At 33.3% G+C, this 16,241-nt stretch overlaps 1 protein-coding gene across 1 annotated transcript in view; it reads right to left on the bottom strand.

Moving 5' to 3' along the window:
- Positions 1-15,660, bottom strand: part of LOC133323030 (disco-interacting protein 2) — a 103,142-nt gene extending 87,482 nt beyond the window's left edge. The window contains exons 1-2 of the mRNA XM_061531992.1: positions 15,112-15,660; positions 1,463-1,800 (exon numbers count right to left, since the gene is read on the bottom strand). Coding sequence (XP_061387976.1) covers positions 1,463-1,800; positions 15,112-15,659 — 886 coding nt within the window. The 5' untranslated portion in view covers position 15,660. The remainder of the gene's footprint in view (positions 1-1,462; positions 1,801-15,111) is intronic.
- Positions 15,661-16,241: the final 581 nt, after the last annotated feature.

The following is a 16,241-nucleotide window of genomic DNA, read 5'->3' as shown; positions in this document are numbered from 1 at the left end:
TTTTGGCTGAAGTTTTTAAAGTTCTGTTCTCGCAAAATTTCAAAATCTGTATCAGGTCATTTATTGAAGCGGAAATGATCCACAGAAAATGCAATTAAATCCGCGATATTTTCAAAAACATTTTTTGCCAAATTTCGTGTTTTTGGAAGGCCAGTTCTTGGCGTCCTAGTAGATGGATTTTAACGAAAAAGATTTTTTCAAAAAACAGTCAAAATCGAGCTTCAAAATGTCAGCATCATTTAAAGGTAGATGCAGTTAAAATTTTGAAAAATGATACACAAGAGACGTAGTCCCCATTTTGTTGGCTCCTAGTTTTATTTTGACAAGAAGACCGTGAAATGAGTGACTTAGTTATAAATCGATAGAGAACATAAAAAAACTGGTTCGCCTCAACCGGTTTTTACAAATTTTTCCACATTAAAGTAGTCACAGCTTCCACCCAAATGAAGTTTGGATGAAAATGAAGGTGGGCGAAAAGTTTGCAATGAACGCAAACCTATTCATTTTTTTCCATATACTTAAATAATTCCCGAGTTATAAAGGGGTGAACCTCGGCTTCAGCTATGTTAAAAAAATGGCAACATTGCCCATATATATACATTTCTCCTTATGTAAATGGATATGTGTAGAGATGGTATGTACAGGGTAAATAGACAAGGGGTGGGTAAATACCCATTTGCGGGAATTTATTTTGGTATTTACTATATTGAAACGCTAATACAAAATCTTACGCGTTATTTCCGGGTTTATTTAAATACCAAACCACTTGGTTTTGTCAGTTAAAGAGTTTATACCCAATATTTGGGTAAATACTCGTGTATTTACCCACAAGTATTATAAACTATTTTTAACGATTTGATAACTGAAACATGGAAATGGGGTGTAAGATGTTATATTGGTGATCCAAATAAAAATCTACCCAGTGCCCATCTCTACATATGTATTGTTTAAAATTAAGCTCCTGTAAATATTGGTCAATAAATATTGTTAACACACATTTATTTTTAAATTATATTTCTATTTTGTACGGTGTTGTCAACAGACGACATCCAAAATACCGATTTTCCATATAAACACAACTTCATACTACTTTCGATAGACAGTGACAAGCATTTTGTCTAAACCAATTTGGAATTTGAAAGTTAGCTTAAAAATTATAATACCTATGAATTCATACTAAGCCTAAGATTAGAAATGTGAAACATTTTGACGTTAAATTAATACTAGACAGATACTAACAGAAACAAATACCTACGATAAATATTTTAATCAAACATTAGCTGATAAAATATTATGAGTCTTAAAACAATATTAAAAAACTAATATAAAAATTATTAAATTATTAAAAAAATAATTATTAAAATGTATATTGTAAAAATCATTTAATTCGCAGTGTAATTGTTTTTTGTTACAGAATCGATGAATTGTATTAGAAAAAATATATAAAGGGAAAATCACTTACCCATTACACTGCCTTCCTTGTCGGTAGTATATTCAATGTAAGCAGTACTTTTATCTTCAATGCGTAAATTACCGATTATGAAATCTTTGGGAGGTTTTGGCAAATGTTCCGTAACAAACCACTGCAATCGTGGCCAACCTTTTAGCTTAGCTATTTCTCCAGTACTAGATTTTGGTAAACCTTTTAAACAGGCTTCCGAAGTTAATGCTACGGTTATGCCACAAGAACTTAAAAGAAATCCAACTTGTTGTGGGGGCGTATCCGAACTAGATAGTGGCAGTTCTATAGGAAGCGGAACAAGTCCTCTAAACATGCAACCATACCAAGCCGTGATGAAACTGAAAAAAAATAGAATAGGTTTAAAAAAAACTAAACTAAAAATCGGATAATACAATTAATTGTTGAAAATAAAATGTAGATGAAGGCACTAAGAGAGGCATAATAACACTTTATTATTATTATTATTTATTATTCATAATCAATAAGCCTATAATGGCCAAACGAGATTACAGAGTTTTATATATGACACGACAATAAATTCATACAATTCAAAATAATCTGCAAACTTATATTAACTATAAACTACCCTAATTCATTAACAATCGCACAATATACCTAACAACAACGCTGAAAATATGCTATATCCTGTATTAGTGAAAATTTTAATTTAATGCAAAGTGAGCAGTGATTACAGATTTAAATGCATTTGGAGAATAAGAAAAACGTCTTTCATTATAAGGTATATAATTGTTCCATAACCGACAAACTCGAACTATAAAGGAATTTTGCATAACCAGACTCGTGAAACGCGGTGTTATTAAAGATTGGGATCGGGAAGAGTTGCAAAAATTAAAACCATCTAAAAGATAATTGGGAATTCCACTCCTAAATGATTTATAAAAAAATGCAATAAAACCCGCAGTTTAACAAAATCCTCAAAAGAACATCCCAAAAAATCGAAAACATGAACCGAAACGTGATCATGTATACGCAAATTGTAAACAAATCTTATAATTCGGTTAAAAACTATTATTACCTTCTGGAAATGAGAGGCAGTCGTACCAGAGAATATTTCTATCCCATAGATTAGAAGAGGCATCAATATTGAGTGTGCTATATTCTTACGGATATTTAATGGAAAATTACACCTTGTACAATATATTCTTCTTAAAACAAAAGATATTCGCGATATTATGTAATTAATATGATTTCCAAAAGTAAGTTTATTGTCAATATAAAATCCAAGTGTTTTTATGTAGGAAGAACACTGAATGACTTCTCCATCGACATTTAGCTGTGTTGATCTGGGTCCACCCATATCAAAAACCATAATTCTAGTTTTTGAAGAATTTAAAAATATAAAGTTGTTTTCACACCACGATTTGATGCTGTTAAGGTTGTTTCTCATTACATCCTCAATGTTAAGCACATCCGCAGAGCCAACAAGTTGCAGGTCATCTGCATATAAATAACCCCGAGCTCGATCCTTGTGGCACCCCTATTAACATCCTTAAGTTGAGATTTCAGTTCACCTATCTGGACAAACTGTTTTCTATTCTCAAGAAACGATTCTATTAAAACGCAAAATTCATAAAAAGTTTATTTAACAGAGTTTCATGGCAAATAGAATCGAATGCTCGAGTGAAGTCAAGTGACATAAGAAAAGTAGGACTTTTTTGATCGAGCTTAATTCTAACATCATCTGTTATTTTCGTCATAAGAGTAGTTGTGCTATGCCCGAGGACGAAACCGGATTGGTAGTCACTTAACATGTCATGGACAGTTAGAAAATGTGAAATTTGGTTCCTAAGAATAACTTCCAAGATTTTTGAAAAAACAGGGAGTATACTTATTGGCCGATAATCGGAAGGTGTCTGAGGAAATTTAACTTTTGGTATGGGAATGACTTTGGCAATTTTCCACGATGAGGGATACTTTGAAGTCATGACTATGTAGTTAAAAATGTGAACAATATGTTCAGAAATAGGATTGAAAAACAATTTAAGAAATTTTAGAGAAATGCCATCACAACCAATAGAGTTTGATTTAATCTTATCATATGCTAAGTTTCTTAAAGTAATTGCATTCTGAATATTGACAGATTTCATCCATTCAGTTGACCCGGACGTACGTACTTTCTTTATAGGGACGTGTTTTTCATATAGGTCAAGAAATATGTTGTTAAAACAAGATATTTTATCTTCCAATACTGTAGTTCCATATATTGAACTAAAATCAGCCGCATGAAGATCTTCTAAAGAGCTGTCGTAATTTAACCTACTGTAATCTCTTACATTAATAATACTTGTAGTTAGCCTCTTTTCCCAGGAATATGAAATATGTATAGCGGCGTGGTTAGAATTTAGGGCTGGAAAAGAAAACTGGCCTTTACTAACTACTAATGAAGACTGAGATACAATAAAATAGTCTATAAGAGAAAGTCGATCCGAGAATAAGTTAGAATGCGTTGGCCTTTTATTGTGAACAAGTTCTATACCTGCCATCTCACACAGATTTCTAATAGAATCGCCTTGTGTGAATATGTCAACATTGAAGTCGCCCATTAAAATACTATTTGAGTAGCGCGCAGTAATGTGAGTTATTATATCTCCCCTCCTTACAGCCCTATCTGATCGGAATATGTTATATCCATTTATATTGACAGCATTATCTAAAATATAACTTCTTAACCATGTTTCTGAAATTCCTAATATATCAATTGAACCCCTTTCAAAGATATGTCGGATCTCATCCAGTTTAGCCGAGTATTTATGAGGCATTATACTTTGAGCACTAAAATGTATGCAGTTAAGATTGTGAGCATCGATATTATCTTTTGAAATCAGATTCCTACTAATAACAGGACCTAGCGTATTATTATGAGTCATTATTATTAAATAATTGTGCGATTGTTAAATGCCCTATAACCGTACTATATCTAAAATTATACATGTTCAAAGTAATAGTTAATAAATATAAATTCATTCCTTTTATAATTTTATATCAATCCAAAACAATTATATTTATATAAACGAAAAAGTATATATTAGCATAAATTGATTTATTTATATAGAACAGATTATATATAGTAACACTATTGGAATGTTTAGAGATCCTCAGAATGTGATGCAAAGTTTTCTTCTTCGGAGATGTTATTCATAAATGTTGATATTTGAGCATAATCTAATGTTTTTTCAGAGCCATATTGCAATATTACCTTAGCCGCAGGAATTTTTTTTTGTTGCTGCGCAAGAGCTTTCTACACATCCAATTCATTTTAGCCACTAGCGGGGTTATATTCTCATTTATGTATACCCTCTTTTGGATATCAGTTTCAATAATTTGGCAAAGTTGCAGGTTTCGGCTTTCGAGATACCTTTTCATTAAATCGTCTCTCTTCCTCAATGTATTAAACTTTACAAGCAACATTCGTTTATTTTTGATCCAGCTACATAAATGTATATCAAAAGGCTGAATGTCTAAATTAAAAATCTTCCCAATCTTTGGAACAATGTCATATGTTTCATCTGAAGACAATGTCGATGGCAATCCACTTATAAGAAGGTCTCCCCTGATCAATTGTTTACGGATAGCATTATTCTCAATTTCAAGTTTAGTAATCTTTGATTCCACAGCCTCTCCTTGGTTTTTATGTGATGCAACACAGTTTGCCAAATCAGACTTAATAGCATTCAAATCTGGAACCACATTGTTTGACATTAGGTTAGTCAAGTTTTTAATTGCAGCTTCTAGTTCATTTATTTTCATACCAAAAAGTTCATTATTGGAATTAGAAGTACAACCTTTTGATGAAGTAGATGGATGATTTTGTACATTTAAACAGCTTCGACAACGATAAACCAAAGCACCCTTGCTTTTTTTAATGACATCAATCATAGATGACGAAAAATCTGGATTATTGAGAGATATGCATTTGATATGAAGTTCGTTGTCACACACTGTACACTTAATGCTTCCTCCTCTGCCTTTAGATCAGGGTTAGCCAACAATACGTATGCAAACTGGACACACGCATAGATCCGATGGGAGAGTAATTTTCGTTCTCTCGGTACTGATCGTATTTGTTAAAGCATTGCAAAGCATACAACATGTTCGATGTCGAGAATAATGTTGAGTTCGAACACAGAACTGTGATTGTATTGGTACTCTCTCAAAGCGCCCGCGGGCGCCTGTTTGGTGAACATTGCTTTAGATAATTCACCTTTACACTGGAAACAAGCCATATTTATAATTGATTTTACAGCTGACACCCCGACTTTATTAATGTCTTTATGAAAAAATTTTTATGTTCTTCTCACTGACATCCAATCTGCTCATTACTTTCTTTTTGCGAACAGAGTAAAAAAAAAATAACAAATCCACTAAAGACTTTGGAGAATTTGTAGACTTTATCAATGACAACAAACACTCATTACTCGTTTCCACCGTGTACTGCTCTCAATCTTAGTTTAACACTGTCCCTTTTCATTATCTTATTTATTTATAAGTTTGCTTCAATCGAGAGAGTAATAAGAGTTTTTTCGTGAGTACATCTCTCCCGTGCACTACACATCAAATTTTATTTCGATTTTTTTTCTGTTTGTCTCTTTTTTTGCATTTGTTATCCAGTCACATTCGTTGTCCGTTGGTTCTTAAACAGCATTATTGTTTTTTTACTTTATGCGTACTCAATAGTTCCACATGTTTTTATATTGTTCTCTCATTGTTTACATTTGATTTGGAGAAAACTATGCATTTTTACGTAACTGGATTTTTAAATTTAGTCTGGATATATCAACTGAATTTATTTAGATTAAAATCACTTTGTCGTATTAAATTCCATATTTCTGGAGTTAACAAACATTATATTTAACATATAGGAATAGTTGGATGACTTCTGTGAGCTTCATTTATGATAAAATACAAAGTTTTCGGACCGCCACAAAAAATACGTCTACTCGCGTGCCATTGTTCTCGTTCGTTTTTACCCAAGCATAATCTCCAAAACAAAGCGCAGCTGATTAAAACAGATAGACATACACAGATTGTATGTAATAAATGTTATTTCTATAGTAATATATGGTTGTTGTTGTAGCAGCGCTATTGTTTTTACGCAATGGGTTGTGGTGACAGAGTAAGACTCGGGCCGTTTCGGATCGTTGAAACGAATCTATGGTTGTTGTTGTAGTAACTGAAATATAATAACGGAATTTACAAGGTATTGTCTGATTCTAGCTCTTCCATATTCAAATTCAGGACATTATCTTCGTACCTTCGTGAAGATGACCCACTTCTGTCTTCAGCATCTCACCGAAATTGATTTGCGTGGATTACTCAGTAAAAACTTACTGAGAGAAAATACGAATTTTATGCTCCAAATGAGTCGTTTAGTTATAAAATATTTATTATGTTAAACTATTGATGCTAATATAATATTACTAATTTTTATAAAATATAAACAAATACAATTTTAAAAATATATTATATTTATTAAATATATTGAAAAACAATAAAAATATAAATTTTATTCATACAAAAAAATAAAAGATAAATACATCTTTTTGTTTTCCGGCAAATGGAACACTACGATTTTTAGTGTTCCGGCAAGTGGAACACTACGATTTTTAGTGTTCCGACCGCGGTGCACTACGATTTTTAGTGCTCCGACCGCGGTACACTACGATTTTTGGTGCTCCGACAGCGGTACACTACGAATTTCGTTGTGCTCCGGAACAATAACACTAAAATATTTTTTAATGCTTGTGTACCGGAACACTAACGCTAAAAAATGTTTAGTGTTTGTGTTCCTACGATAGTGTACCGTTTTTTGCGAACACTAAACATGATAGACCTTAACATGATGAACTTTTCCAAAAAGCCAAGACGACTCCAGTATCCAGTAAAAAGGATATGCTATACAGCCGATTTAATTAACGAAAAGTATAGGGCAAATAAAAAGGAATTTTTATTAAAGAAATTAGGGAAGAGATAATTTGTTTTGTATTACTTATTTGTATTAGTACTTATGTTTTCTTTGTCCATTTTAATGATTATTGATACAAAATAAAAATAACATTTACAAACATTCACATCGCTTGAGAACAAATTATTAGCTGTGTCTGTTTACTCGATATTTGGTAACAATTGTTACCGTAACTATATTTTACAATCATAAGTACGAATTTCCAAAACACCCCTATTTTAATTCCAAATCTCAGGATTCGAGCTTTACCCGACCACCTAAATACAAATTATATAAAATTTAGTACCAGTTGGTACACATACATACACTTCAAATTTAGTGTCATTTATGGCATTTCCAAAGCTTCCTATGTACCCCAATCCAACAACCACATAGTGATCTTAACTCCAAATGTCAAGATTCCAGCTCTATTCCAGCTCTAAATCCAAATTTGGTACCATATAGAAAACGTTATATATACACCAATCCTACACGTTAACAAGAATTTTCAAAATTTCACCCAAATCCAAATTGTACCTATATACACACATATACAAATTTCCAAAACTACATACATTTCGATACCCTACACTCCGACGGTAAAGTTAATTTATATTTTCAGAATTCCAGCTCCATTTGTACCTCCAATTAAATTTGTAACAAATATAGTACTTTCCGTACACACGAGAACACGATTTCAAAACCATCTCCTCATATCGACCCTACATCTCAACCTTCTCTAATTCGCATTCCAAATTTCAAGTTTTTAGCTCTATCCATTCACATGCTACGAAATTGTACCAAATTTAATCAATTTTAGTTTTTTAGGATACTATAGAATGTCAAAAAAAAAAAAAACAAAAAAAAATTCCTATATCTATTCTACACTCCATCAGTGACCCTCATTTCAAAATTAAGTGTTCTAGCTCTATCGGTTCGCCAAATACAAATGGTACCTCATTTAGTACTTTTCACCTTTGGACCAAGCGTGACCTTCGCCCAAAATTTCAAGATTCTAGCTTCAGCCGTTTCGTCTGGGCGTTGATGAATCGTTAAGTCAGTCAATCAAACACTTTACACGTTTATTAGTACAGATACGTCTAAGAAGAACATTTCAAGCATTTAAAATGTAATTACGAGATATGTTGCTATATCTTACTCGATAATGTATGCTTAATTTTCTCAGTATAATAAATAATAAAACGTTTTTAATAAAAACGATTTTAAAGATAATAGTTTTTTAGCGTGTAATTGTGTAATTATAGGGAGAATTTAAATGTTGCCAATTTTTTTGTTTAAAAATCTCGTCGTTCAAAATTAACGAAATAAGAGATATATAATATGGAGAATTTTTAGTCGTCGGAATTTATGAAACATGGCTCAAACCATATATGCCATTCGTCCAAATGTGAGAGGTGTGGCTTTATATTTAAGAAAATGTCTTTAACACAAATTAGTTTTAACACAAATTAGTTGATGTTAATTGTGATTATGGAGATGTTGAAGTTTTAGTTATCGAAATTAAAATAGGTAGATCAAAAATTTTACTTGGGGTCACATGGTAACATTTCCAAGTTTGAAGAAATAATTGGTGACTTGGTTGTAAAGTACTCTACTGTGTGTTATTTTAGCCCTTTCAGTGTAAACAAATTTTGTCGGAATAAAAATCTAAAATTTTGTATTGAATATCATATAAAGGCACTGAGTTTAGAAAAATAGTAATTTTCATTTTAACCCTCGGCCAGGTTCGTCTGTCTTTCAGCAAAAACAGAAACATCAGTAGTAACGGTACATAGGATAACCAAAAAATCGCAAAGAAAGAGAGAACTTTTAAATGTCGAATATATTCGACAAAAACACTGAAAGAGTTAATAATAATTTATTTGATATTAGAAAATCTGCTTTAGTCAGGAATTTATAAATAGTCAATAATAATATGCCGACGCATTATGATCTTAGTCATGGTTCTACTTCGTTAATTGATTATTTTTAGTTGTCTTGTCCAGAGCTGGTTCAATTCTCCAGCCCGTTTCAGTGTCCGGGTTTTCCGCATCATTCTTTTATTTGTATGTCCCTTAATGTGGAAAAAGATATATCGCCGCAATATTACGAATTTGTTGATTATAGCGTTTTGAATCAAGAAACATTGCAATAAGTTTTTGCTTTGTGTGATTTCTCCCCTATGTATTTTTTTAACAATGTTGATGTTCAGTTGTCTGTCTTGTATATAAATTCTTCGATTGTACATAATAGTTGTCCTATTCGGAGGTGCAAGGTTTTACCTTTTCGTAGAGATGAATGTTTGTTTGTCTTTGCGTGATCTGACTTTACGGTCTTACTTAGAAATGCCTACACCTTAAAAGTGTTTGTTTCGCGATAAAACTGACAAAGAGTTGTGAAAGGTGTTGATAATTATTGATAATGTTCACAAATGATTTTTTGAAGACATTTCCTCGCCTAATTGTAAGTCATATGCATTTTCAGATGACATTCAATTGTTTTTTTAAATGTAGTTCTGATTTTCCTGATGTCATACAGGCAGCCTTTAACCATTCAACATCAGTTTTGCATTCGTGTATTGTTTTAAATAATCTGAACATTAGTGTAGATAAAACCAAGGCTATTAAGTTCAGTACATTAACTACTACTTTTGTCGATCATGTTAAGTGTTTGGGCTGAGCATCAAGCCAAGCATATATAGATTTAATTTAATTTTGTTTTATTGTTGTTATAAGTATATCCTGTCGATTGTCCATTTCTTAAATGTGGTCTTCGGACTTTGGAATTGTTAAATAAAAATAAATAAATTATTGAGTAACTCCTAACCTATGGTTATGATTGTTGTAGCAACCAAATACATGTGATGGGTTATTATTTGTGTAGTGTTGCAACTTCAACGGGTTGCGTCTATAGCGAATGCGGCGATAGGTGAGTCGGCTTAGCTGGACAAAAAGTACATAGTGTCGTGGTCCACATTCAGGACATGTGTTAGGTATCGAGCCGCCAATTTTTGCCTAATAGGAATTGAGGCGGTTGCACCATCCTGGTCTTAGTTTGGACCTTTCTCTCTAAATGATGAAGATCTTTCCTGACTTGCTTGGGTAGGGGAGTCCTGTCCATAAGACTACGACAGGGGGTTTCCTGACGATAGACCCAAGCAAGTACTACATCACGGGTAGGATCTTCGTCTCCTCATAAAGATGGACCACTGAAGTCAGGAGGAGACACCCTGTTGCAGTTTTCAGGGCAGCATTTTGGCAGGTCTGGATATTCTTCCACTGCGTAACACATACATTCGCAAACCACACTGGCGCCGCATAGCTTACCACTGACCGGCTTATTGCTTCATAAGAGGTCAACAAGGTTTCTTTGTCCTACTTCTTACAGCTTGTAGCATAAAGCAGTGGCTTGCGCAGACGACTTGCCGAACGTTACTCCCAGTATCTTGGGATTGTTAGTGGTCGGAATCAGTTCTTCATCGATAATTATGTTCAGTGTGAACTTTATTTCTGCCGTACATGCAATGTACAGTGTGACTGCTGATTTTATGGACGATATTCCTCAGATGGAAGAAATTTACGAAATCAGCCATGTAGAAGTTTAACCTCTCACATATGTCATTAATAATTGGACCCGACGCCATGATCGTACAATCATCCGCATACATTACGATCTCTATGCAGTCCGGTGGTTGTGTAATATCGGAAAAATAGAGGTTATACAGTTCCGTAGATACGACCCCTCCTTGGGGAACTGTTTCACTCTACGAGGTTTAGACTCCTGTTTCTGAATTCCACATACGACTGGCGTCAACACATATAGTTTATTATCCAACGTTTCAAACACAGTCGGAGACTTGTCTTCTCTATATCTTCGAACAGTTGACAGTGTCGAAGGCCTTTGATGTATCAAGTGCAACCATAACTGTTCGGTTGCACAGCCTGTTCTGGTTAAGTCCTCTGCTAATATGTGTGGATATGGCGTGTAATGCTATAGTTGTGCTGTGCATCCATGTTGATGTTGGAAAACTGCTTCTCAAGTGTCTTTGCGCTGACGACAGGAGTGAAATCGGCCTGTACTATTCACCTCTGCTGTTATCTTTGCCAGGCTTAAATAGCGGGATCGCCCTGCCCATTCAGAACCTATGGTTGTTGTTTTAGCAGCCCTATTGCTGAGGTGACAGACGTTGGCCGAGAAAGACTCGGTCGTTTCAGATCGTAGACCCCTCTGTCGTGGAAAAGCTAATCTATGGTTTTCTTTTTTTGGTGACAGCACTTGAAAAAGAACATTGTTGGCTATGCTAAATATTGTACAAAGATCAGCATTGCTCCATGTAACTGTGATTTCAGAAGTACACCTCAAACTGTTTTGAACGTTATCCTACACTCCAGACACTGAACTTAAATTAAGTGCCCAAATAACATCACAAAAATAAGTATACACTTCAGCAGCTTTAAACAAGTTATATATTATTTTTTGAAAATTGTTAAATTTTTGTGTAAACCAGAAACGGTTTTAAAAAACTAAATAATTTTCTCACTATTTGCTATCAGAATGTAAGTGGGTTAAATATAAAGTTAACTCCTTTATTTTTTTAAACTTGGTTCAAGTTCAAAATATCAAATATTTAGAAAAGATCGGATTAGTAAAAGGGTTGGTTGTGTCCTCATCGCAGTTGATGCATCCAGTTAAATCATTTAAGGGGACCCCCCCCCCATTCTCGGGGTCAAAATTTTTGTTGATATAATTCGAATCTACACTGATTAAAGAATGTATCTACAAAATTTCAAGTGAAAATCTCAAGAACTCTTGAAGATATAGCCGATTTATTGTGTCAGCATCAAGTGACGGCTGAAGGGCTTCTCAAACTTTAAATGCGTTTTTCTCTAAATTTTTTTTTGCGAATGGCGAGCACGATAACTCAAAAACTAATAATCCAATCGGTTCCAAATTTTGCAACGCTTCTCTGGGAGTGTATAGCTCTCGTATGAACTAGGATAAAGCCAATCGGCGAAGATCTTCCTTATTTTTTAACATGGTTTTTTGTAAAAAATCGGCGATTTTCCAAAAATATTTTTTCAAAGGTCCACCATTTTGTTAATTTTAGAGCGAAGTCAATAATCCTAGTTCATACGAGAGCCAGACATGTACTCTTTCTAACACCGTTGGAATTTTCGGATTCCGATGTTCCAGTGAGGAATTATCATGCCCGCCATCAAAAATAAAGAATTTTCTTTAATTACAAAAAACAATAACAAAATTTTTTTGTAAATTATTTTTCTTCTCTTTTAAATCTTCAATTATATATGTGCAAAGTTACAAACCTTAACAAGCATTTGTTTTCATTTACCAGCCCTTTGAAAATCTTGAAAAATTAAAATTGAGAATGGGTGGGGTTCCCTTAAATGATATAGAATTTCGTCACTTGTTCGTATATTCTTCCTTCATCGTAGCTTGATATATATAATCAGCATATATTTGCAATATAATCCATATAAAGGTTTTTCTAAGCCTACAAATTTCAAATTCCATAACCAAGAATTTTTGAAAAACTCCGAAATTTCAGAATACGACATCCAATACGACTTATCAGATTAAAGATCCATAGCCTTATGAACTATCAAATATAGATTAAATATTTATTATATAGATTTAGATTAAATATTTATTTTATAGTTTAAAACCTATTAAATGTTCAGGCATAATTCTTAAGATTTGTGCAGATACGTTATCATTACCTCTAATGTTATTATTTAATTATTCCCTTAAATTTGGTTATGTTCCTATTTTTTGGAAGAAATCTTATATAATACCCTTACACAAGTCTGGTAGTCTAACAAATGTCTCGAATTATAGAGGAATTGCAAAATTAAGTGCTATACCAAATTTGTTCGAAAAGTTAATTACTTTTCACACAAAATTCAAACCACGTCAACATGATTTTCGCAGTGGTCTTTCAACTATTACTAATCTTATACACTTTACTTCTACTGCAATAAAGGGATTTGTTCATCATAAACAAACTTATACAATTTATACACACTTCAGTAAAACTTTAGATGGGGTAACCATGAACTTTTATTTTGGATATGGATTGGATATTATCTTACTTACAATATAGGACACAACTAGTTTTGAGGGATGTCTTTTAAAATCGATTAATATTCTGATTCGGCAGGGAAGTCACATAGACCCGATTCTATTTCTATTGTTCGTAAATGATTTGCCAAATTATGTATCGCATTCCAAATTGCTAATGTATGCAGATGATGTCATGTTGTTCATTATCCATCATTCTGAAAAGCAAGCTGATTTACTCCAGCATGATTTAAATAGCCTATTTCAACGATGCAACTTAAATTGTAGTTACTTGGATATTAATGATTCGGTTTTATCAACTGTAGATTCTTTCGTAGATCTTGCTATTCTAATGGATCCTAAATTAAATTTTAACAATCATGTTATATCTATGATAAATAAAGCCTATGGTGTCTTCGGATTTATAAAACGGTGGGCCAAAGAATTCTCGGATCCATATACACCTAAGTCTGTTTTTACACGGTAGATTGGTTCCAGAAGAAGCCGTGTAAAAAAGTCATTGACCTTATACATAAATTAGTGCTATTCACATTTGCTTTGACCAGTAAAAATTGTTTGTACGCGCTAAAGGGGAATTCACTTAAATATTTAAGCTAGTGTTCGCAAACTATCGATGCTATAGATGGTTTCAGACTTTTTTCTATCATATATACTTTCTTTGATATGAACATACTTCGCAAAAATTAAATTTGACAAAAAAAATGTAAGTACATACAATTTCAAATCGTACTAAATGGAATAAAATCGTCTAAAAAATTAAAAATATTAAATTTTCAAACCGTGTTATATCAAAACCGTGTACAAAACAGTGTAAAAACAGACTTAGGTGTATAACGAAACAACTATTTACTGATGAATACAGTCCAAGAATAAAATCGAATCCGAAATTGACTTTAACTCTATATACTCTAATGTAGATTTTTGCATGAGCGTAGAACTAAAAAAATCTAATATTATTGTATTATTAAATGAGTAGTAAAATTTAATAACAAACTGGCTGTTAAAGTAGATTCTGTAGTTGGTTTTCTATTCCACTCTCAAATCCCACCATGATGCGTATAAATATTCAGAAAAGAAAGGGCAAATGACGATTATTAATAATTCTCGGATCGGTCGTATCAATAAAAAATTAATGTTTATTCCAATCGAATATTTTTATCTATTCTCATCAATAAAATTGAGCTCCGAGGTAGTTGATTTGATGTAATGTGTAATGTTTCGTCGAAAACAGCTCAGGTTTAGATATGGGCTCTTCCGTGGTCACTTACACGACTTTCGGAGGCAAAGGTTAAGCATATCAAAGGTTAAACATATCAAACACATTATTATTTGATACTGAAAATAATCAGATAAATAGTTATTTCTATAAATCCAAAGTAAATCCAGTGAGCGGAACAGTATAGTCGGACGGGGCTGACCATATGATACCTACCCAACTACCACTGAGCTCTGAGGATATGTAATCCTCCAAATACGCTTTCTGTTCTATCGATTGTGTTATGTAATTATTGTTTGAGTCTGTCTTGTTTATTTGTTATTTATTGTAACGTTAACCCAATATTTAATTTGAATAGTCATTGAAACGTACCTCAGTGGGTCATTGTTAGGATACACTAAAGCAACCCGATCTCCTGGTTTTAAGGTGACCTGCTCTGGACCTTTGCTAAATATTTTTGTTGATAATGCATATGCAATTTTCTGGGCTCTGGACAATAACTTTCCATACGACAATGTAGTCGTTATTTTACCATTAGGATCGACTACAGTGGCCATTGACGATTTGAATGAATTCGTGCCATAACGTTGAACGGCAGCTTCTAATGATCTAGGCAAACTAGCTGATACAGATAGTTGTTCCCCTTGTACAGCCGTCATCGTGCTACCTTCTGGTTTGGGAGCATTTGGATCTTTTGGATTTGCAGCTATTTCCAGTTCAATATCGTTATCCTCATAAAATTCTGGAAGTGGTCGTCGTTTAGGCCGTTTCAATGTGTTCAGAAGTTGTTGAATTTTCGCTGAAACTTTCCATTTCCCATTTCCGTCTTCACTAAGGTCTGTCTGCGATATATTAACGTAACGCGTTACTCGATCTGCTGCCCGGCGTGTATTATTGAACTGTGTAATGTCCGGCGCCATATCTATTAAATACAAATTTCAACATTAAAATTTATGCTATTACAAATCACAAAAGGAATGAAAATATTATAATAATCTTTCTACATATGTATTTATACATAATATTAAGCATATTAATTAAAGTAACATAACAACACACAGTCTTCATGTTTTCTATGTTGTACGGATTAATATTTTACACTTTCAATATTTACAGTTTAAAGTCTATAGTAAATATAAAAGTGTTTGGAACGGTTCTTGGTCCTATGAGACTGAGGTGTCGGGGCAGTTACACCAACATCAGCTAAAAATCGCATTAATTAAAGAAGGCCTCATAGAAGTTCTTTGTGTGAGGTCAGTCAGGGCATATATTAGTTACGTAGCCTATATTGGTATTGGCCCGTTTGTGTTTGTCAAAAACTCTGCGGAGGTTAAATATTCATATGACAACACAATTTCCTTGATTTAGTCTTTGAGCAGGCAAGGTTTGAAGCCACTTCTTCGAAAAAAATAGACTGCAGTTTACAACATAAACAACTTCACAAGGAGCCAAGTACCGCATGTTGGAAAATTAGTCGCGACCGGGTTTTAAACCTTGTTTGT

The sequence above is a fragment of the Musca vetustissima genome, unplaced genomic scaffold (assembly GCF_032173495.1).
Source record: "Musca vetustissima isolate MV318-11 ecotype Yass unplaced genomic scaffold, APGP_CSIRO_Mvet_v1 utg6662, whole genome shotgun sequence".
Taxonomy (NCBI): domain Eukaryota; kingdom Metazoa; phylum Arthropoda; class Insecta; order Diptera; family Muscidae; genus Musca; species Musca vetustissima.
This window is presented reverse-complemented; position numbering and strand designations above follow the sequence as displayed.